At 38.0% G+C, this 23,756-nt stretch overlaps 1 protein-coding gene across 4 annotated transcripts in view; it reads right to left on the minus strand.

Annotated features, from left to right (window-relative positions):
• Window positions 1-23,756, minus strand: part of PBX1 (PBX homeobox 1) — a 163,250-nt gene that overhangs the window by 12,734 nt on the left and 126,760 nt on the right. Inside the window, exons 6-8 of one of the 4 annotated variants that reach the window (XM_026703419.2) lie at window positions 22,459-22,507; window positions 13,255-13,367; window positions 12,021-12,110 (exon numbers count right to left, since the gene is read on the minus strand). In XM_026703419.2, the coding sequence (XP_026559204.1) occupies window positions 12,021-12,110; window positions 13,255-13,367; window positions 22,459-22,507 (252 nt within the window). Of the gene's footprint in view, window positions 1-11,897; window positions 12,111-13,254; window positions 13,368-22,347; window positions 22,508-23,756 lie in introns of those variants that run through there. The other 3 variants (XM_026703418.2, XM_087930528.1, XM_026703420.2) reach the window with 3 other exon arrangements.

A 23,756-nucleotide genomic window follows, 5' to 3' on the forward strand; every position in this document is an offset into this window, starting at 1 on the left:
GTTTCTTCCACCCATGTGATTCTATGACACTGCATTATTATAAAGATGCTTACTATTTTACAAACTGTAGGAGATGACCAGACTTAGCCTGAGAGTGGGCTCAAGTGCATCATCAATTTGGAGTCCTTCATGCCCACAAGAGATATATGTCCAGCCATCCTTGAATTCTATTTATTTTTATCTACCCCTAATTTGCTTTGACTATTAGTAGTTCAGATTCTTGTAGGATTGATAGCATGAAATAACTTTATACTCGTTTGAATAATCTTGGCTCCTTATTTCCTGTACTAATCTTTGATCTGGTATTCAGATCTGGCTCTCTGACCTGAATTTCCCGAAATCTTTCATTCTGAAACACATGTAGCTACTTTCATTCCCGTGCATGTTATTCATTTTCAAAAAATGTTTGAAGAGAAAGATAAAGATTCTGAAATTTCCATCAGCAAGGTATCCTGGATGTAATGTCTTTTATAGGAACACAAATTTATTTTGAACTTCTTATTAATATATTTAGCCACTGAACCCAATTAAGAATTTATCTGAATTTATTAAATTCAGTTTTTTAATCTAAGATACCTAATCAACTATTTTTGTATTTAGGGTTTTAGAAAACTAAAGCCTTTGTTGTCAAAGTAAGGCAAATGTTATTTTTTACATTAGTAACAAATTTTAGTTGAGTTCTGATATAATGCCAGGTATTTCCTATGGTCAATCCATGTGTAGGATTTAACTCTGCTTGTAAAATTCCAATTCTGTGTGGATATGCAATAAAATCTATAGCATCAGTGTTGATACTTAAAATAATATAGTAATCACATTTTAATCTGAGCAGTTCCAGATAGTGCTTGACCTACAACTGGTTGTTTAATGACAGTCACAGAATGGGTGCTTTATGGCCTATAAAGCATTTCCAGGTGTTATAAAATATTGTGCTGCCTTTGTCCTGGACACTTGGCAGCATTTCAGGTGCTTGGCTGGTTGCCAAGTGCCCTGCAATTATGTGTTCTCTGCTGGTGTCCAGGCAGCCAGTAGGAAAATTTGTAAAATGATATCCACCACTTTCATTAGCATTCTTCTCCATTCTGGAAGAGCTCTGAAATGCTGAGACTCAGAGCGTTTAGTGTTTTCTCCTCCAGAATCCACCTATTTTGCTAGCGTCCTTCTCTCTGGAAGTGAAAACATTAAAGGCTCTGACTCTTAGAACCTTTCAGAATGCCAACTTTGCTAGCACTTTCATCTCTGGAGGAGAAAACTCTAGCAACTCTAGCAACATATTATCATGATGGTTCAGAAGGTGCCCTTCTCCAAATTGCATGATGGAAGCAGACTTCTGAACCATCATGAGAATGCAGCTGATGGGTAGGATGGAGTGAGATGACAGAAAGGTAAGTGAACCTAAGTCCCAAGTGCTGGCGGCTGCTGGATTCCCACGGCCTCTCCCACCTACTGGGGCAATCCTGTGCAGTTGTTTAATAACCAGCACGGTCCCTTAAGAACTGCAATGAGGAGAGCTTGGATGGCTACATTGATTTATGACTAAAATTCCAGGGTCAATTATAGCCATAAGTTTAGGATTACCTAGTTAGTGGAACCAGTTAGCCAGAGAGATGGAGGATTTCCTTTTTCTGTAATATTCAAGTGAAACTAGGCTGAACGTGATACGGGGTTGTATTCAATGGCTTAAATTACCATGCCCAACATTATGCCTCTATAATATACAAAGATGAAATACTCCAAAATAAAACTTATATTTCAGGCAGTTGTCAAAGTCTGCTAATACAGTAATCAATTCAGCTCCTACTCAAAAATATGTTTAACTAAAGTATTTTGTATCTCTGTCCTTATATGGGTACATAATTTTAATAGTTTAGTTATTAACTAACATGGCTAGTTGGTTTATTCTATGTAAACACAAGTGCAGTTTCCAGAGTCCCAATCAAGCAATGTAAAAATAAAATTTTCAGAAACAGTACATCAAGTGCACTGTGTGATCAACATGCATTCCTTATCACACTATGTGGTAAGATATAATAAATAAGCAGCTCTGCAACATTTCATTAATTCAAAAACATAATTACATTAAGAAAAAAGACTGCAAAGATTAGATTTATGTTTTTCAGGACTTGCAGTTTAGATTTCAAAGTCAGTTATGCATATTTTTTACTGTACTTGCTGTGTGCAATGTTGAATGGTGTCTTTATATGGAAATGTAGAATTTAAATAACATTGATGATAATTCCAGCTAATTATTCATATCCTGCTTTGTTCACATTTAAACAAAGAATAATAGCATTGTGAATGTATAAGAGTTTATAAATTGGAATAGACAACAGGTTAGCTAATGGGGACTGTTTGGTGACTCAGACGGCTTGGAGCCTGGGCGCGGCTTAGCTGATCTGTATGTGTGTGTGTGTACGTTACTTTGTCTTTGTATTATTGCTTCTGAATTCTGGTAATTCTGGCTTCTGCTTCTTGTCCTTGTACTTGTTAACACGTTGCAAGAGCTGCATGGGTATTGTATACATGCATCATGTTTTATATTGTTGTATATACACAAGTTTTTCTATAAATGAATCCTGCTGAATTATTTACTTGTGTGCTGGTTGGATTGCTGCAAACTCTGATAAGCAGAGAGTTGAAACAGTGATCTTTTGGTTTCCAGCAGTCTCACTCTTCTTTCCTATTCTTTGTTGAATCACCAAGAGCTGCAAGAGCTGTAATGGTGATATACTTAGGAAGGTACAAGTTGCAAGTTTTAGAGTTAGTAATTTGGGGGATTTGGGGGGGAGTGAGTTTGGAGGACCTTAAAATAGTATATTAAGTGTGTTCCCCTGATCATAAGCTTAATGCATTTTTTAAAAATACAGCAAGTCCCCAGATTAAGATCAGCTCTGTTTAAGGATGACCCATAGTGAGGAACAGAGCCTACTGCAGCAAAATTTGAGTTAATTTTACAGTGATTCAAATTAAATATACAATGGCTCAAGGTCATTGCACAATACTACTTATACCGTATTATCAATAATGCTGTTCTGGTTTACCTGCAAATTTGACTTAAGGACAGACCTTGGGAATGGAATTCATTTTAAACTGGGGACTACCTATACTACAAATTACATTTCTGATGCAGGATGGTTTGCCAAACTGGGCCACAAACCTCATATTCAATTTTATTGAAAAGGGATGTGCTCATGTGGGCAAGTAACATCTCCCCACAACCTTCTTACACATCACCCCTTCAGCCCTTTTTCTCTTAACCCAGTTCGCTTCCATTTCAGAGTCAGCTGATGAACGAAGTCTGCAATGCACCTTTTGATCTCTCTATATAAACACTATCACTCTCCCTTGATACATAAATAAGGATGCCACATGTTTAAATATAGTTGTCCTTATTATACCAAGCTTGGAGCTGAAGGCCAAATAACATGTGATATAAATTACAGATTAAACAATCAAAGTTAACCTTGCTGATATTATTTTGGAGACATGATCTCATTTTGATTCAAGGCATGATCCTAGATTACTGAAGAGGTCTTATTTAACCTCAGAGATGTTCTTTGTGGTAAATATCTTTTCAGAATGTTAAAAACAGCAAGAAAGGAACAATTTTAAACTCAACAGAAATGTCAGATACAACCCAGAGCAAGTAAAACTCTATATTAGAGCTGCTTTTCTCAAAAATACACCAAGTCCATTCTTCTTTAAAGGCATGACTAATATTTAATTTAATCTTAAATCATTATAAATTGCATATTACACATACCGTAGAGTACTTCTATTATCTCATACTAATATTTTTCAACTAAGTGTTTACATAATAAATTGCAAATCATTAACTATTGAATGCTTGAGTGCTAAATCCAAAGGAGAAGAAAAGGAAAAGAAAGAAACATTGCCCATTTAAAGCTTTCATTCCACCGCAGCAAATTTTAAAGTCTGTTCTTGAAAGCTGAAATGTGCTGTATGCAGTACAAATAATTTTGATGCTTAATTGCAATCTCTGAAAATGTAAGAAATTGTGATCAAATGCCTCCTGCACAAATCCCATGCTAAATAAAGTACTATTTTCAAGGATCATCTGATCAGCTCAGCCTGCTGTTATATGGCTGAAAATTAGCATGGCAAAAACAATCAAACAAACAAAAGGCCATATTCCAGTGCCAAGCTGTTTTAACAAATAAATCTCAAGGATTATCACTATTTTGACCAACTGAAGTACATCAAGAAGGGACTAGAGATGGTATTCAGCAGGTTCTGATCAGTTCTGGAGAACCAGTAGCGGAAATTTTGAGTAGCTTGGAGAACCGGCAAATACCACCTCTGACTGGAGAGTTTACAATATCCTTCCCCTGCCATGCCCACCAAGCCACACCCACAGTAAAAAAATTCAAATCCCACCACTGGAAGGGACAGATACTAACCTTTGCTAAGAATGATCAAGTTCTATACACTGAAATGCCTTCACATTTTGGTAAAAAGCACAAGGGTTCCTACCAAAGAACAGCTAATCCAAGGGTGGGCATGGCCTGTGCATGATGTATCTGGCCCATGGGCTGCAAGTTTGACAGCCCTGAGGTAATCTGTGATCTCTTTTTGTGCTCCCACCTCTGATGGAATTCTCCTCACATGATCACATTGCTCTATGCAATGCAATACAACCAGATACAAAACCCAATCTGAAGTTTTGTTTTCCCCACTTGTAATATCTATTATATCTAAGTGGTTTCTAGAACTGCAAAGCCCTGCTCTGCTCTCCGTCTTCAGGAGGGCACCTTTTCCATACACGACTAAGGCAATTACTTCCAAAAGATTGACTAAAGTTCGACTAACCCATTTGCCTGGATGACTGGTGTTTCTGGATATTGTGACTTGCAGATTTTCCAAGCCTAATAGGGATCATTTTCATTCCCCACACAGAGACAGGTGCCAGCAAATCACATTGCTGGGACTGAGCATCTGCCCAGCTTGCTCTGCTCCCACATTATTTACAGGAAGGCAGGCAGCTCATTGTTTACCATCTCCTGGAAGATGCAGCCAGCTCATGCTCTTCCACATTCGGACCAATGCAAGAGGCAGCAGCAATTACTGAAGATTATCAGCCCAACAGTGACAAGCTGCATAAAGAGAGACACTGAGCCAACGCTGCTGCCCGGAGACTGGCATATTCAAGTACACTTAGGACATTAATAGCAATTTACGTGCCATCACTAAGGGAACACTACAATGGCCTTGTTGGCAGCCTCTTATTTTGAAGCCTGTTATTTGTGGGAGTTACAAGCTATAATCACAACAGAAACTTTCAAAACCCTTATCTTCAATGACACACCAAATCTATTTCAGAACTGTAATTGCTATGTCACTGGAGAGTTTGCTGCTTAATGCACTCAAATGACATTTAGTGTTTGCAGGGTCATTATAAGAATCAGAAAATGTGGAGAAGAAAAGAGGGAGGGAGAGAGGGAGGGAAGAGTCTTTTATTGTGCACAGAAATTATTTTTAGAAAGGGCTTTATTGCAATTGCCCAATTAAACAGGAGGGATAGATATAATCTTTGTACAACATAGACATTCTTATTATTTAAGGCTTTACCTCCATCCCAAGGTTTCTGAAGAGATGCTCTGATAATCAAGAACATGCCCTTCTTCATTGCTGGGGAGATGCTCAGTTACCCCCAGTGCCTTTGAATGGCACAGAAGCTTTAGGAAATAAGTGAAGTCAGTATATCTGTTCAATTTTCACTTTGGGGAGAAAACTTTGGCACTTTCCCAACAGGCACTAGCCTTACCACTAAATGAGAATTTATGGTAGCTCCATTTAACAGCCATTTAATTATTACATTGTTTGCTGGACATCACATGCTATTTTTTTTTGTCTTCATTCCCCATGCAGTTTCAGAGCTGACATAACATTGTTCAAGTGCAATTTTATTATTGATTTCCTAGAGGTGTTGTTTAGGGACTAATTCTGAGTAACTTCATGCATTGCTGTATCCTCTCTGGAAGCTCTCTCCTTACAATAGAAAAGTTATGGGGGATAAATCTTGAATTCACATGGTGACTGCCACATGCTGTGGAACATGGATACAGCAATAGCAAGTAGAGTTATATACTACTACACACTGTACACCATGCTTTAAAGCACTCTCTGAGTGGTTTACAATATCAGCATATTGCCCCCAACAATCTGGATCCCCATTTTACCAATCTCAGAAGGATGGAAGGCTGAGTCAACTTTGAGCTGGTTAGGACTGAACTTCTTGCAGTGGAAAGAGTTAGCCTGCCTGCAATACTGCATTTTAACCACTGCACCACCATGATTCCTACATAAGTGTAATATAAATCCGTGTCATACCAAGATTAGAAATCTTCATTCCTAGAAACATGTTTCTCTTCCATCCCTCTCCCACTTTAAATTGTGCACAGAAAGGATTATTACAACTGTGCATCAATTCCTATCATCAAATTATACTTGGGGGGGGGGGAGAGAGAGAAAGAGTGAGTGAGCGAGAGAGAGCACACACACCAAGAGCCATTTTTAAAAGAATGTGCTCAAAGTCCTCTGCACCAATTGCAGTCATTGTTAGAAGACCTGAACCTATCAATCCTAGTTCTAGCTCATCTGCAAATTTTACCCAGTTCTACTAAAAAAAAAAAAGCAAACAGAAATACCTTAAAGTAATTAATCTTTTCTCTATTGCGCATGCAATAATCTGTGAAGTGGTTCCGCAAAAGAAGCCTTTTGAGGAAGGAACGTGGCATAGAAATTTAGGAGCCCTAAAAAGGCTTGTAGTTCTTTTTTGTTCTTTGGAACTGGTGCTTCCTTAATGGCTTTAACTTTAGATTCTGTAGGGTGAATCCCCTGTGCATCAATGAAAGAAAGTCTATTTGGGAAACACCGAATTTGCATTTGTTCCTTTTTAGTTTGAGTCCTGAAGTCTGGAAACATGTTAGGACCTGTCTAATGCGTGCCAGGAGATCCTGTTTGCACCTTGCTGAAATAATGACATTGTCAAAGTAGGGTATAACGACAGGGATGTCCTTCAGCAAACGTTCCATAAGGCATTGGAATATGCCAGGAGCCACAGAGACTCCAAACTGCAACCATTTACATTTGAACGCACCCCTGTGCGTCACAATGGTTTGGGCCAAAGCAGTTGTTTCATCGACAGGTAGCTGTTGATAAGCTTGGGCCATGTCAAACTTAGCAAAGATGGAGCCCTTTTCCATTGAATGTAGGAGATATTGAATTACAGGCACAGGGTATGTGTTAGTGCACAAGGCCTTATTCAATGTGCTCTTATAGTCTGCACATAATCTGATAGAGCCATCATGTTTAATTGGGGTCACAATAGGGGTTTCCCATAGTGCATAATCTACAGGCTCCAGGACCCCTTGGGACATCAATTTGTCTAGCTCTTTATCCACTTTTGGTTTTAAGGCAAAAGGGACATGTCTGGGCTTCAATCTGATTGGTGTTATTGCTGGGTCTAATGCAAATGAAATTGGGGAGCCCACATATGGACCTAACTCTTCATTGAAAACAACTTTAAACTCAGTTAACAGTGACTCAATGTCCTGGTTTTGAGTGCAATGTATTCCATTCACTTTAAGACGCAAAGTGTCAAACCAATCTAACCCTAGCAAATGACAAGGTGCCTTCTACAATAGTAAGGGGTAAACGTCCCTTGAACTCTTGGAAATTAATTGCAAACTTGCCTGTCCCTATGATTGGTATGTTCCGTCCTTGATAGTCTTTGAGAGATAGATTGCAAGGTTGAAGTCGCTTCTTGGAGATAATTGGAATTAGTCTCTTCAGGGTGCTCCAGGAAAGTATGGAAAGGGATGAGCTGGTGTCTATCTCCACTGGGCATTCTTTACCTTCTAACGAGATAGTCACATGAATTTTATTAATGTGTAACTGTTGCGATAAACTGTTTAGAGATTCAGTGGGAGATGCTCTGGTAACAGTGAAACACTCATCTCTCTGTTTCTGGTACCTTGAGGCTGAGGCTGCGCTTGTGACATTTTTTTCCAGATTTGCAGACCCTAGCTATATGGCCCTTGCGCTGGCAGTTTAAACAAATAGCATTCCTAAATCTGCAGGCAGGTCTTAAATGGTTACTCCCACAAGTTAAACAAATTACCTGAGCAGCAGAAAACTGCTGTGGTTTGTTTCAGCCTCTTTGCTGGGTTCCAGCCTCTTTGCTGTGGAATTTGTTGGCGATTTGTGAGGTGATTAATGTCTTCGCCATAATCTAAAAGCTCATCAGGAGTAAACTCCTCAAAATGTACAGTAGTGTTTGGCTTTGCCACTGGACTGCTAGTCTCACCTTGGATCTCAGCCGCAGAGAGATTGGACCTCTCTGCGGCTTGAGCCTCTTCTATGGCCATCTTTAAATTGAGGTCACCCTTTGCCAACAGACATTTTTGAAGTCTGAGGTCTCTCACTCCACAAACCAATTGGTCGAACAGCATGTCATCGAGCTCTTTGAAACCGCATTGCAACGTCACTGTTTGGAGAGCAGCCATATACATATCCCCTTCCGCCCGCTGCCTAAAGGCATGTCGCCTAGCGATTCAAGAGGGCTTGGGGGCATAATGGTTACTATGGATTTCCTGGAGGGCTTCCCAGGAAACCTCTTTGACAGATTGTGGCACCAATAAAGTGGTGGCAGTGTTGAAACTTAGGAAATAAGCTTTTTCCTGTGATTCGATATGTCCTCCAAATCAGCAGCATCTAGGAAATACTCAAATCGGTTAATGTAAGAATACCAAGTCTCTGTTGTAGGATGGAAGCATGGGAATGATGGAGGGAAAGACATCTTGTCAGCCAGCTGAGGTAACTTCACAGAGCGCTTTGAATCCTTCAGGAATCTTGTGTGCCTTCACTGCGTCGATCCCATCCTCATCGCCAGTTTTGTGAAGGGAAAGACGATACCCACAATCTCAAGAAGTTTAACTCTTTTATTAACGAATAACTGGTTGCTGCTATAGCCGCTAAACTGTGCGGATCAGCTGACGGAAATGAGCAACAGCTGACGCTGTCTGACAGTTCCCTTTTATATTGCTCACTGTCAAACAGCTCAGCCAATAGGAACGAAATTCAGTTTCCGCTCAACTCTGCCAAAGGTAACAGTTATTTTACAGGTGATCTTCCTGTGTACATGACAGCCACTGCTTTGTGTAATGTCCTTCCCCCCTTCTTTAAGTCATGCTGTCTGTCTGTCTAGTCTCTCTCTTCTCCCTCACTGTATCGTAGGGATCAATTCTTGTGCGTGTGTGTGTGTGTGTGTGTGTGTAGGTTTTATTTGTAAATAAGTATCATATCTTATCATGATCCATCACTGATTCATCTTCAGCATTAAAAAGCCAGAATGGAAATGAATTCAACTAATACAGAGGTTAATATAAAATGATTGGCTCTTTCATGTGGCATTTTCAAGCCTAGTTTTTGCAATGGGTTTATATAAGCAGACATAATTGTCTGCACATGTTCAGTTGCATTTGCTTCAGATTACTTTGCTGTTCTGTCTGGTGACATCAGGCATGGTGCTAACACAAGAGGCATAGGGTACATATGCTGTATAATTCAGATGCAGCCAGTTTGGGATTGAAAAATAATTCAAATAGCACAATAGTTCAATCTGAGAATGATTGCTCTTTCTGCTCTTTACCAACGTGTTCCCCGCAATTCTTAATGAGTAGTCCATCCACACATCCATCCTTCCTTTCCTTCTGTTTTGTTTTGGAACACTGATATAAATATTGATGACATGTTGCAATATATAACCATTAGAGGACATTCACCGTATCACAGGATGTTGGGGTGAATAGGGATCAAAGTGGGATGCCCATGAAGCCATATTCTCTCTGATACTTATTTGGGGCTGGTGAGCATTTTTTAAATTCTGAAAACTTTGAAAATACTAAGAAAAGGACTGCCATGAGATTTGCATAGTATAACATGGCTGCCATAATAGATGTAACTAATTCCAAAATATCATTTATCAGAAGACATATTGATGAGAGCTCCCCATCATCTTCTCTAACTTGCTCATGAAGGTTATCCTCTAGCCTGTCTTTCTCAAGATACACTGCAGTTTACAATGTCTGTATTTTGCTGAGCAGATGAGCATTTTTTTTTTTTTTTTAAAGTACAGGATTGCAATCACTTTTTCTATTCTAAAAATGCCTACTGAGCCCACATTTCTGAAAATAAAGATGACGCTGAGGGCAGGCTGTCTGTTCTTCTCATTTTTTAATTAATGAAATTGAAATCTCTTCCTCCCCACCTTACTCCTTCCCACTAGGCCACCTGAAGTACTTTTACTCCATCCATCTAACTTCTGGTATCGAAATAAGGCTAGGAGAAAAGTGCCTGCAGGGACAGAGGTATAGGTTGATTTGACAGATTGAAGGCTATGCCAGGCATGTTTACATGTCTGCCTCATCACATAAAGTGAGAGGGGAAATCTAATTTTAACATTATAAAAGCTCCTGGTTGAAGAGAGTATCTTCCCCACTTTAGGTATTTTTCTGCAGGCTTAATTTTATCTGCCAAAATAAGCCAACCTGGAATGAAAGTGCTTGGCAAAGAAATAAGTGGCTGTTCTGTTTGTGTAAAACTTCCCCAGGAATCTTCAGTGTGTAGAATAGCTAGGAGTCAACTATGTTATAATGTTACCTTCAGCAATACCCCACCACCAAAACCAAACTAAACATTCTCATGACTGAATAGTTGTTTGGAAACCTGCACAGGTGGACCTCTAAACTTTAAATATCTGGATTTTTCTGCCTACAATTCTATAGAGGTGGGGGAAAAAATGAAGAACACGATGAAAGATATGTAATCTTAACAAGCAGTTGTTATGGATTGCCTCACTTAATATTGATGCTTTTGTCTGAAATGGATAAAAGCTCATAAAGAATGCCCATCCTCAGTGATGGGATGTCGTACAGTCCCATTGACAAAAGACTTTGTTTAGCTCAGCAAAGCTTTGAGCATTAAAGTCAACAGAATTCCTGAATTTTCTGGAGTAGATGGGGTAGGAAACCTGTAAATCTATTGCCTCCCTCCTCCTCCCAAAGCTGGCATTTGCATTGGCCAAGGCATGCATGTAAACAAAGAAACAAAGCACATTTTATCCTTCTATTAGTTTCAGGTCACCCCTTGAGTAGAGCTCCCTCTTTGACCTTTAAAATAGGCAGAAAGAAGTCCCAGCATTGTGTGTGGCAGCCTCCTTTTCCAGGCTGCCTTCTTGTCCCAGTTTTCTGTCATCACTATTGAAATGGTGGATGATTGATCTGAGAAATGAAGTTGGATTGCTGTCCCAAATCTACATTCGGTTCTCCTTGTGACTGTCTGATCAATTTCACTCTGTGAGACACAGCTTGTCGCTATGAATTTTCATGCTAGTCACAAGCAGACAGCGCAACTCAGAATGAGTAGAAGATGTCTCCATTCCACTCCAGCTTTCCTTTTATTTCCTTAATTTTTGCATTATAACAATAATTATTGTTATAATTATCAGCCTGCTTATTAATCGGGTAGTCATCTGTTTCGTTCTTTGACAGTGACTGGAGTGGGAGAGAGAGCTATCCTATTTTTTGATGGCATGTTCAGCTGAGTTGGGCCTCAGCCTTTGGCCATCTTGTTAGAGATGTCTGGGTCCTGCTTTATGGTGTATACCCTACTGCCATTGCACTAGGTGTCACCTGTTTAGCAGCCCCTCTCAGCAGAACGCAAGTGGCCGCAGGTGCCATGTGAATGTTGATTCTGTTTGACAGCTGTAGACGCCAGCTGCATGTACAAGGCCTGCCCACTTGCCACTTTTTTGCAGCTAGAATTCTGCCATTGGCAGGACTGATACAAAAGCAATAAACTAGGTGACCGTAAAGCTAAAATAAGTCCTACTAAGTGGCATTTTGAGCCCTATGGCTTTGAAATAATTGGGAGCAAGAGAACAAAACAAAAAAAGAGGAGTAGAAGAAGAAACAGAAAAGGAAGCCTATTTTTCTTACACTGATGCCCTGTGGACTATACATCTGACTTGCTGTGAGCCCGTCACTGTATCCTCCTGTCTGGCTGATAACATGGCGAAGGGTATCCACCTAAACAGACCAACAACAAAGAAAGAATTAGGAACATGTATATTAGAGAAGAAAGATTTCTTTGGAGGTCATTATAATATTGGTTCACAGATTTCCCTATGATCTCTTCAAAGAGTAAAAAAGTGAAGCTGCCTTCCACCCATATCCCCATCTACTGTGTATAGACTACACAGTTTATTATGCTGGATTTTAAAATGATGAAGAAGAAAATATGCAAAAGGAACAGGAAGTTGTTGGAATTTCTTTGGCAGCCGTACCAATTATGAGGAGGGAAGAAACTTTTTCCTAATCTGTTAAAGTCTATTATTTATTCTTCAATCACATACTCCAAGATTTCTCAATGCCGCCTGCAACTGAAGGTATAAGTGAACCTATGTGAGTTCCAATGTTAGGTGAGTCCTTCTGCATCTCAGGCTCATCCATTCCTCTTATTTGTTATTACTGTAGGCACTTTGCACATTCGGTCTAACTGTACAATCTGCACTGATATTAATGACACTGTCAAAAGATGGACATTTCTGGATAGTTGGCAAAATTATTAAGAACCCCAGTGAGATGTGATAGGGAATTCCAAATGAGATGAGGCACAGGTAGAATGAGATTCCAGAAAAAAATGTGAATACTCATGAGGCTATAATGGCAATACCTGTTCTGTTCTAACTACTGCCTCAATAGTAAGTCATTTATTTCTGACTTAATTTTTTTTACCCTCTTGCTTATCAAACTGGTTTATAAGAAAGGATGGTAGGATTTGGTATGATATTGAAATAGGACTAAGGCCCTTCAGCAATGTACCAACATTACCTTATTATTAAGCTGGGCAGAAGATAAAAATATGGAAGACTGAATAATAAACTCAGTGTATGACTCAGTATATATGATCACTTCTCCCAGAAAATCCACTAAGAAAATTGGCACTCTTTTCATTCAAAATATTGGTATTCCTCCTATGAAGCCAGAGCAAAACACATTCACAAAATGTAGGCAAATTCTTCCTTTTTTCCCTTTTGTTTCATTTTGATGGATTTGATGGTTGCTGACTTTAATTTCTCTCTTAGGACAGTAATGGGGGAAGCCAATAGGATCCAAGCCCTTCATTCTGACCCTGATGCATTCACTGGCAGTACATCCGATGGATCCCTACCTGTGACTGCACGTTGGCTCCAACCTGGGCCCCTTGGTAAGAATCCCCATTGAGTGACTGCACGCTCATGAACAAATCTCCAGAGTTTGACATGTTAAAAGAACTGGAAGAACCTGGAAAGGAAAGAGCGAGGCACCTGAATCATAGAAAGGAAGAGAAGCAACCACTTGCCTCTCAGCCAAGAAGAAAGAATGGCATGCAAAGCAACCCCAAACAGAAAACAATATGGTCAGGTTAGTAGCACAGAGAAAAGTGCAAGCAAACATTTTTTTTTAAAAAAAGAGAGGGTATAAGAGCTACAAATTTTGCATTAAAAAGACCTCTCTCTGTCTCTCTTTAATGGTTTTCAGCAGGAGATAGTCTTTCAGATCTTAATGTGTGGGGTAGTTCCAGTTTGGGAGGGGGGATGACAGGTTTGTTATGGATAACATTCTAATAGCTTAACGAGCATTGATTTTTCTGCAATGATGTCTGAAAGACAGAATCTTGTTATTCTAAAATAACTTCCATAAATGTAAATGTAAATGTATAGCCAATGAGTATAGCATGCCATGCTTAGACACTGCCATTTTCAGAAGAGGTGCTGGTGACAGCCGATAATGAAGCTGTTATGGCCAGCTTGGCATGAAATGTGGCATGAAAAACAGGCTCAATAGTTGCATTCTGCACTGTCCATCCAGAGATCCCGCACATCTACATCCAGAGAGGATCATGTGTCATTTGTTGGGCGGAGGAGAAAATGGGGCATAAGACTTTGGTCATGCTGTCTTTACCCTTTCCAAGTTACGTCAAGTCTTACTTGAAACTAATTACATGCAGATATTAACTTGATCATCAGTTGAGTCTGAAAAGACAATTCTAGGCAGAAAACATTTTCAACTTTCCCTTATATCTCCTCCCCCAAATATGCCTTAAAAGTGGCAAACTAACTGAAGTGCATGAGACAGGCTGGAGGGGTTTATTTTTGAAACTCTCATGCAACTCAGTATGTTAAGTATGAGAAAGCTCAACGTGCAAGGTTTAGTGCTAAACATGACATTAGGCTTGAAGGGAGAGACTTCAGGGCCCAGGTCAGTTCCACTGCATCACTGCAGTGCCAAGCTGTTCAGTGCTTCCTCACGGAAGATACACAGTCGCTTGGCTCTTTGCTAAACTGCTCAATAGCAATATGCAGTCAGATGCTCTGTGTAGGATCTACTCTGCTTTAGCTCTGCAAAGCCCTTTGCTCAATCTCTAGCTCTCAAAGCAAAGTGAGAAGACACATTTGGAAAAGAGTACGCGAATTATTTCTCTGCTCTGGCTAATCTGTGCAAAATCATTCATTGCTTCTCAGAGGAGAAATTCTAGAATACAACAATAATCACTAATAGTGAAAAGTTCTTTGAAGTCTCCCACACCTAAGAGACTCCTGTTGCCTTTGCCAGGTTTTGGAATAGATCCTGAAACTATTACAAAATAATTCAGGAAACAGAAATTGATTTGCAATGGATAATCCAAGAAATCTGCTGGCAATTGCCTTGAATCATTTTCAATTTCTCCTTCCTGCATTGCAATTCTTTTTAGAGTGCAATGATATCAATGCTTTGCCTTATGTGACACTATCTTCTGACATACAGAAGCTTTCCCAACTTTAATTACTTAATTCTCACAGGAATGTCTTGGGAGTAAAAGTACACCGCTCCCTCCAAACAGATGGCCTCAATAATTGATCTAGATTTTCAAGGTCATGCTGCACCATCACAAAGAGCTTGTAGGAACATCCTGTTTTTCAACATCTGTTTAAGTTGCTTGAGCAGAATAACTACTTTCTTCAGTTTGCCTTTTAAAATAAGGCACAAACTTTCATTTCTAATAACAAAAGTATTAATACATGCCATTTATAGTGTGTGTGTGTGTGTGTGTATCTCTCCTTCTCCTCCTCCCCCTCCCTCCCTCCCTCTCTTTCATCACAGGCAACACGTCTATCAGGAAGTTCTCTTGTGAAAATCCTGAGCAAAAGAATATGAACTGCAAAAACACATTTATTTAACTGGCACTGTTTGTTTGTGCACGAACATGTTTTTGTTTTTCATGAAATATTCTTCATAACTTTTATGCATAGCTCTGCTTGGAAAATATATTGTGTTGCTTCTGCCATGGATACAAAATAGGTAAACTTGACTATTATGTATATTGTACTAATGCACATCATTGAGATCTGTGGTGATGCCTCAGCATTTTTGGCAGTAATATAAAATCATAGAAGGGGGAAACATCGAGTATACAGGTAGTCCTCAATGTATGACCACAATTGAGCCCAAAATTAATGTTGCTATGTGAGAAATTTGTTAAATGAGTTTTTCCCCATTTTACGACTTTTCTTGTCACACTTGCTAACTGAATCACTGCAGTTGTTAAATTAGTAACATGGTTGTTAAGTGAATCTGGTTTCCCCATTGACTTGCTTGTCACAAGGTTGCAAAAGGTGATCACAAGACCCCACAACACTGCAAGTGTCATAAGTGTGAGTCAGTTGTCAAGCCTTTGAATATATATTACATGACCATGGGGATGCTGCAATGGTCATAAGTCACTTTTTTCACTGCCATTGTAACTTTGAACGGTCACTAAATGAAGCGTTGTAAGTCGAGGACTACCTGTAGTAATGATTATACAGCAAAGGAAAAAAAGACTTTGATACATTGTAGTGATTAAAGTAAACATAACCATTCTTCCCTCCTGCTGAAAAAGGAAAAAAAGAAAAAGAAAATTTAAGGAAAGAATGTAACTGAATATTGGGTTTGGTGAACAAAAAGGGTTTCCGGGGCACTCCATTATTACATTAATGCTGCACATCTTATAACCTGCAAAATAATTCTGTGAGCAGCATCATGCAATAGGTTGTTATCAGAGAAGATGATCAATCAATAAAGAAGATTTCAACTCAGGGTCCTTGGTGCTCTCTGAATTTGGTTGTTTTCTTGCAGATGTTTCATTACCCAAACTAGGTAACATCATCAGTGCTAGTCCTGATGATGTTACCTAATTTGGGTAACGGAACATTTGTAAGAAAACAACCAAACTCAGTACCAAGGACCCTTCAAGATGATCATTAAAAAAAAAAAAACCTGAAAAATCTTCCAGATATATTCTGATCATCTACACAGAAGCACTTTTTGCTATAGTCCAAATGGGTCTGATGTTTCTTCAGAACAAAGTCTAACAAATTTGGTCTGGAAAAATTCACTGTCCATTCTAATTACAAATTTGTCCATTAGCTTTCCCTTTACCATGTCAGACTTTTAACAGAATACTGAAACTTGGAGGGGAGAAGCAACAGAGACAATACAGGAATTTTAGTATTTGAAGCCAAATATCTCCCCATTGTTGGTAGCACAATAATAAACAACTGATAGAAGCTCTCCTGTAACATGATCATAATCTGTTTCCTGAGTGGATCAGTTTGACTTTCAGCATAATTACTATGTCTGAGAATTTGATGAAAAATTTCCATCTGATCTATTATGCTATCCAATTTCTAGGTTAGACAGCATGTCCCCTCGGAAAGAATTTTATCAATGTATTATTAGTATTTTAGTCCCCAGTTTTTTTTTTTTACTTCCCTTAGATTTTTATTGTATTGGAAGTTGTCTTTAACTTGTATACTTCCCAGAGTCATTATTTATTTTTTATTTATTTGATTTGTCAATCACTTACAAGATAATAGGTATAAGTATAAACATGTGTAAGAATACAGGAAATAGATACAAATAAATGAGGAAAATAGGACAGGGATGGTAGGCACAATTGTGCACTTATGCACACTCCTTACAGTTGGATAACTTATAAATGTATGTGTGAGAGAGATAAGATTTATAAAGGTCCCCAACTCAATTATGTGACTTTGAGTAGCACAAAAAACAAACAATAAACAAAAAAGAACCTCCCTTAAACTATATAACATTAAGCATTGACAATATATAAATATAAAATACGAACAGAACAAAACAACCAAAAGTGATTCTCACTCAACTGTCCCTCGTCGTCATGGCGGCATCATGTGATGTATCGGGCAGTGGTGGGATTCAATTTTTTTTACTACCGGTTCTGTGGGTGTGGCTTGGTGGGCGTGGCTTGGTGGGCATGGCAGGGGAAGGATACTGTAACATCTTCATTCCCACCCCACTCCAGGAGAAGGATACTGCAAAATCTCCATTCCCACCCCACTCCAAGGGAAGGATACTATAAAATCTCCATTCTCTCCCCACCCTGCTAACCTGCTTTCCAGTTCCATTCTCCTGTGCAGGGAAACAAAAGAAGGCCCAGCTGATCAGGATCTCGGGAGGCAGAGAATAGATGAGAGCTGGGCCAGTCAGAGATGGTATAACGAACTACTATTTCTGCTACCAGTTCTCGAGAACTGGTCAGAACCTGCTGAATACCACCTCTGGTATTGGGACTTTACCCCCCTTCACTAAACTGGGCGGGGGCAGGGCCAGCACTGCAGGCTGTGAGTTTGTCACCCCTGCCCTAATGCTTTATTTTTAGATAGACAGAAAATTAGAAATGATCCCAGTAGCAGATGTGTTTGTAGCTTTGCTACAGTCTTTTGCAAAGCAAAATAGCAACATAAATTTTAAAAAAGTGAGTTTTAAAACCTACAGAAATTCCCCCCTCTCTTTTGGGAAAAGGAATTAGTATCTGCACAAATTGGCAGGAAGGAGAGAGAACATTTAGAAAATGACATGGCTGAATAGTTTTTTTTTTTAATCATCAGAATAACTGAGAAAATGTCTTAGGCTGTTCCTAAGAGGACACTAGTTGAATTCAATTGGAATTACTTTGGATAGAGCATAGGGTTATTACATGCAGTTCTTCTACCTTCTTGAAATTTTAGAAATCAGTACATTGGTTGGGTTAAGGGTAAACCAATAAAATACATTAATAAATAGCACACTTCTATTTAAATAAGGGTTTAATGACTGGAAGGCAGATTGTAAAAGAACATTACAAGAGCTTCTTTACACCAAGAGCAGTTCGATGGTGGAACCAATTACCCAGAGAGATAGTGGATTCTCCTTTACTGAGTGTATTCACTCAGTCCCTAGTTAACCTGAATGTCTTCAGTGGGATTCTGAACTAAGCAGGAAGTTAAATAGCCCATTCCAGGGAGTTAAGTAGTCCATTCCAATATTTGATTTCATGAAATGTGTTGCTGCTTACTCTTCCTTTATTATTTAGTTTGAAATAAATTTCACACTGCATTTACTTTGCTTCTCTTTTGTTATACCCTCAGACTCTCTCAATATCTGTACAACTAACAGAAGTTACAGGAGTTAAAAACTATGTCGAGTGATGAAAAAAGATATGAATTTTAAGGAGGCAAATCAAGTTCAATTCAGAAAAGGTTAAATATGGGTTTTTGTCTATCTCATTTAAATGATTAAGAAATTAAAAGTTTTTAGTTTTCAACTGGTAAAAAAGAGGCTGTCTTAAGTCCACCTGCGTTAGGTGAAAGAAACTGTTTGCAAAGAGTGATTGATTTACACTGTGGGAGGGAAGGAGAACAGAGGAGCTCCACAGCAGTAAGATGAGAGTCAAGGCTGGTATTCATCAAAACTGGAGGGAAAAAAGCAAGCTGTAATGGAAACGAGAAAGGGAACAGGTGCAATCAAAAGAACAGGGGAAAAAGAGGAGTTAAAGAAACAATAGAAAGAAGAAGAATCTGGCTGGACAGTTTTAGTTTGGCTAAGTAGGATAGCAGAGGGGAATATGGGCAGTTGGCCAGGAAGATCACATGCCTGGTTTGTTATGTTAAATGCTGTGATTCAAAAGAAAATTGAGGATTCATAACCTCCAAGAAAACCAACAATAGCTTTGCAAAATGAGCAAGCAGGAAATGAAGCAACCCACTCTTCCCCAGCTCTACATAATTCCTGGTCAGTTAAGTATTTATAACACTTAGCATAAGAGCCAATTGTATGCTTAATCACTTGGTTATTAAACTGATCCCCGAAATATAAGGACCATTTTTAACTAACACACTACATCAAAATGAACACAAATATAGTCAAGAAGCTTTCCTGTGTAATTAATTTCTTGGACAGTTATTAATTTTACATTTATTTTTCTTTGTCCACATTTTTCATTGCCTTTATTGGCAGTAAGAATACTTGCAAATAGTGTTTTATTAGGAATTGAAGATTTCCTCAAAACTTGTACAAAAAAATCAATCTGAATTTGAGAGGCTACACCCACTGTCAAAATGAAACCTTTTTAGATGTGAATAACTTGACACACAAAGACAACTCTTCCTTAAAAATAAATAAATTCATATAAAATATGTCATGTGCATTTTTAAGTTGTTTATAAATGGTGTCCACTACTTCTGAAATGTATGTAAAATTAGCCATTAGGCTCCACAGAAATGTAATGTTTAAATTTTGTAATTATTTTGCTAATATAATATTTGCAAGTAACAGTGCACATTATGTTTTAGGAATATTTCATAATCTATAACTTCACTAAATATTAAGCATTTATCCAACCAGTATCCAGCCAATTATATTCAGTCATAGCTCCATAGCTCTTAAAATGACTGCATAATAATAATGGAAACTCATTCCTTATGTAATATATAGGACTAATACTGACAAATAAGTAATTCCATTTGTAGCAGCAGTTCCTTGAATGTCATTTGTTTAAGGATATCTGTGTTTCAGGATTTTTTTATATCACCAAAGAATAAAAATGCAGATAATGTTTTTCATCCTTAAAGAACATTTCTTTTTTTATATCTTTTGCTTAATTTTCTGCAGAATTTGTCTGTGATTACCCTCAACTATATGATACAATACTGTTTAAAAAACTAATCACCAAATCTAACTTCTCCCCTTTTGTGTTGTTACTGTTTTTAAGATTCTGACTCTGCCTTTTTTATTCATCTCCTGCCTCTGCTGATAATGCCTCTGATTTTCCTGGATTCTCTTTCTAGCCTGAGGGTGAAACACTGCAGAGCACCTCCATAAAGCATACATTGGCAGCACTTTATTGCCGATTCTCTTGCTAAGCTTCTTTTCCTACATGGCTTAACAAAGTTTAGATTATTTTGATCAAAAGCCATGAAGTGGTGTTGGTCTAGAACAGATTGAATTAATAATGCATTTTACTTCTTAGCTTCTAATTAAGTCAGCATAGTTACAAATAATTACAAGCAGGATAAAATGTAATATACAACTTTGCTTAAAATAATATAATGTCATTCATTTTGCACAGCGAAAAAACTCAGGTACCTTTGGATCTACACTGTACACACCTGCTCTATTCACACTTCGCATGTTTCAGTGCACATCTTATTTGTATACAGAAAAGCAATAGATGAAGCTGCTCCAAATTTTGTATTCTATGAATTTAGGCAAAAGACAAAAATATTTCCATTCTTCAGCATGCAAGTGATCTTATCCTTTCTTCAACATGCTTTTTTTTAAAATCAAGTCATGAAATGTGATCTTATGAAATTTTATGATTTTTGCCAAGGCAAAAGATAAGCCATTTTTAAAACAATGCTATCCATAAGGCAGAACTAATAAAAACATTCATCTTGAAACGAACACCAGTAAATTAGACTTTAATCCACAAATTAGAGGAGGCACTTGTAAGGGAAAACACATTGTTTTTTAAAGTGTTCAATGTGTTCAAAACACATTGTTTTTGAAAGTGTCTAGAAAATTCTTGTAACTTATCTAGTATGAAGTTTGTGATTTTTCATTTTTGCCTTATTACAGCAGGTAAGTGCCAGAAATAATGCAGCTGACCATTTGTCAGTTGTCACCAGTGGCCATGCTAGACACAACTCCCTTCTTACATAAGGCAACTGCAAAGTCAAGACTACCAAACAAATGTGAAATACCAACTCACAGAATGTAAATATGTTAGCAGAATTTCTAACTTTATTCCCATATCATTAGTTTTCCAGAGAAAGGGATTCATAGTTAAATGCTCAGAAGGTGGACCCAAAGCTTTCCCCCTCATCAAAAGTGAAGTGTGAACAAGGACTCAATCTGCAGTGGTACTTCTAAATTTCCACTTATTTGTCATTCAGGAGGAAAGTAGCAGGTCACTGATTTTTATTTGTTATGTGTTTATCGTCTAGCCACACTGACTTAGGGGAAAATTAAACTACAGACAGAGTTTCTGGTAGGAAAAAGACACTAAAATTCAAGTTTTGTTCACTTCAGATTTTAAATCATTCACAGCAGTCCTTATGTTATGCTTTCCAACTGTGTGTATGCTGTAATTTTTCATCTTTCAATATACAAAGCCAAAATGTATAGGTCAGTCCTCAGGCCAATGGCTTTGCAAAGTGTCCCAAGTGTATCAAGAACCAGCAAATTATTGCTTATCTGATAGGAAACAAAGTGTTACAAAATAAATAATTCTGGATGATAAACTTCCCCTCTATTTACATATCAAAGTTGGAATCAGGTAATTGCTAATACTTCTGTCTTGACTTCTTTCATTTTATTTAAGATATTGCAATTAATTTATTAATTGAATGACCAACATGAAAATTACACATTGGAAAGGTTGAGGAACTAGAACCAGGAACTGAGGAACTAAGGTAGAGGAGACCCACAGATAATAAAATCAACAAACGACCTTTAAGGGGCAAAGTCTATACCAATACACATCTAGATGGACTGACTGAAAACAATCTGAGCCATAGCACCACCAAGTATATACTAACATTATGTTTTCTTCACTAATGTGGTTTCCATAGAAGAAACTTGTTTTTCATGCACCCAACCAATAAACATTCTGAGTTACCTTATCTCTCCACTATTGAAACATATAAAATACACATAGCCAACATTTTTTCTGACACCATCAGAAACTCAGACAAAATGTTATCTAGGCAAAAATCCTCAACACATTGCATTATAAGTATGTAGTGAGACTATATTGCCTTTAGAAAAAAAAGCAGACAGGAACAAAATTGTCTAATCAAACAGGAACTCAAAGTGAAAAACAAGAAACATACATTTATACGAAAATAAAATAAAACCCCACTGGAAAAAAAAGAACAATAACAACCCAAAAGAAAAAAAAACTAACCAGCTGAATTGGGAGTTGAGGGTGAGTTAGCTTGGCTTCCATGGGCTGACACATTTGTAGCAGTGACAGCCGTTTTGGCAGCATAAATATTGGCTTCCTCTTGAAATTTACCTATGTTCTTCTTGTACCGGATTCGTTTATTTCCAAACCAGTTTGATACCTAGAGTGAATGTGGAAAAAAGACAAAACAAAACAAAACAAAGAGGTACCTATTAATAAGACGTCAAAGTTATGACTAGGATGGGAGGCTAAAGGGCATGGGAAAGTGAATGAAAAGGTGGTTACATGATGCTTTTTAATAGTTAAAAACTGTACTGCCTCTGAACTTACAAGACATGAGCGTAGCTCACCAAATGTCAACTTTCAATATATATAAATAAAAACTATTTGGAATCTTTTCTGAAGTGTTAGCTTTTACATGGCATACTAAACTTCTTCTAGTCATAAATCTGAAAACTTCTCAAGAAGCAAGAGAGCTTTCAAGAACAATCTCCTATCCTAAGGCATCATTTTTCCTATAAATCAGCTCCAACATCACAAAAAAACTTGCACATTTTGCTACAGAGGGCAAAAGCAAGCAAGATATACTTTGACTTTAAACCTGCTGTAAAATGCAGCTGTTTAAAAGGCAAAATTGAATATACTTTACATATAGCATCACAGAACATAGAACCAGAGGTTTGGAAGGGATCTTGGAGGTCTTTTAGTCCAATCTCCTACTCGAGCAGAGACCCTATATCATGGGTGTCAAACTCCTCACGTCACATTGCTGTTACGTGACATATTGTGACGTTTTCCCCTTCGTGAAGCTGGGATGGGTGAGGCCTGCACTGTGTGTGACACATCTGGCCTATGGGCCACCAGTTTGACCCCCCTGCCCTATACTATTCTTAACAAATTACTGCCCAATCTTTTCTTGAAATTTTGAAAGACAGTTCATACTTTTAACTTTTTACAGGCAGAAAAGGCAGAAAAAGTGATTTTAATATATATTTTGTAAGAATGAATTACTGAAATGCTGATATGCAGAGATTCTGTAGCTCAAATATGAAACATGGCCCCAGGTAGCATAAAACCCTTATTTTCATGGATATGGTCATCAGTTTAAGAGTTTAATTGACAGTACAATTTCATGTGCTGGATGATAGGGGTAGAATTGTTTGTTGTTCCCAACATGAGCTCCTATATTACAGAATGATTTAGGAATTTAAAGAATTAATTAAATGAAAGCTCACAATAATCCAGAAAGAGAATATCTCCGCTTCTACACATTTTTATTGTTATCATATAAAGCTGAATCTGAAATTCAGTGTGACCATTCTCAAACTGTCACTTTCATGCTGAGTAAGAAGTTGCCTACTTGTAAAAAAAATAACCATCCCACAATTAGTACAGATAATGGAGATGTA

Source organism: Pseudonaja textilis, chromosome 3, assembly GCF_049901715.1.
Source record: "Pseudonaja textilis isolate UNSWEBS1 chromosome 3, rPseTex1.2, whole genome shotgun sequence".
NCBI classification, from domain to species: Eukaryota; Metazoa; Chordata; class Lepidosauria; order Squamata; family Elapidae; genus Pseudonaja; species Pseudonaja textilis.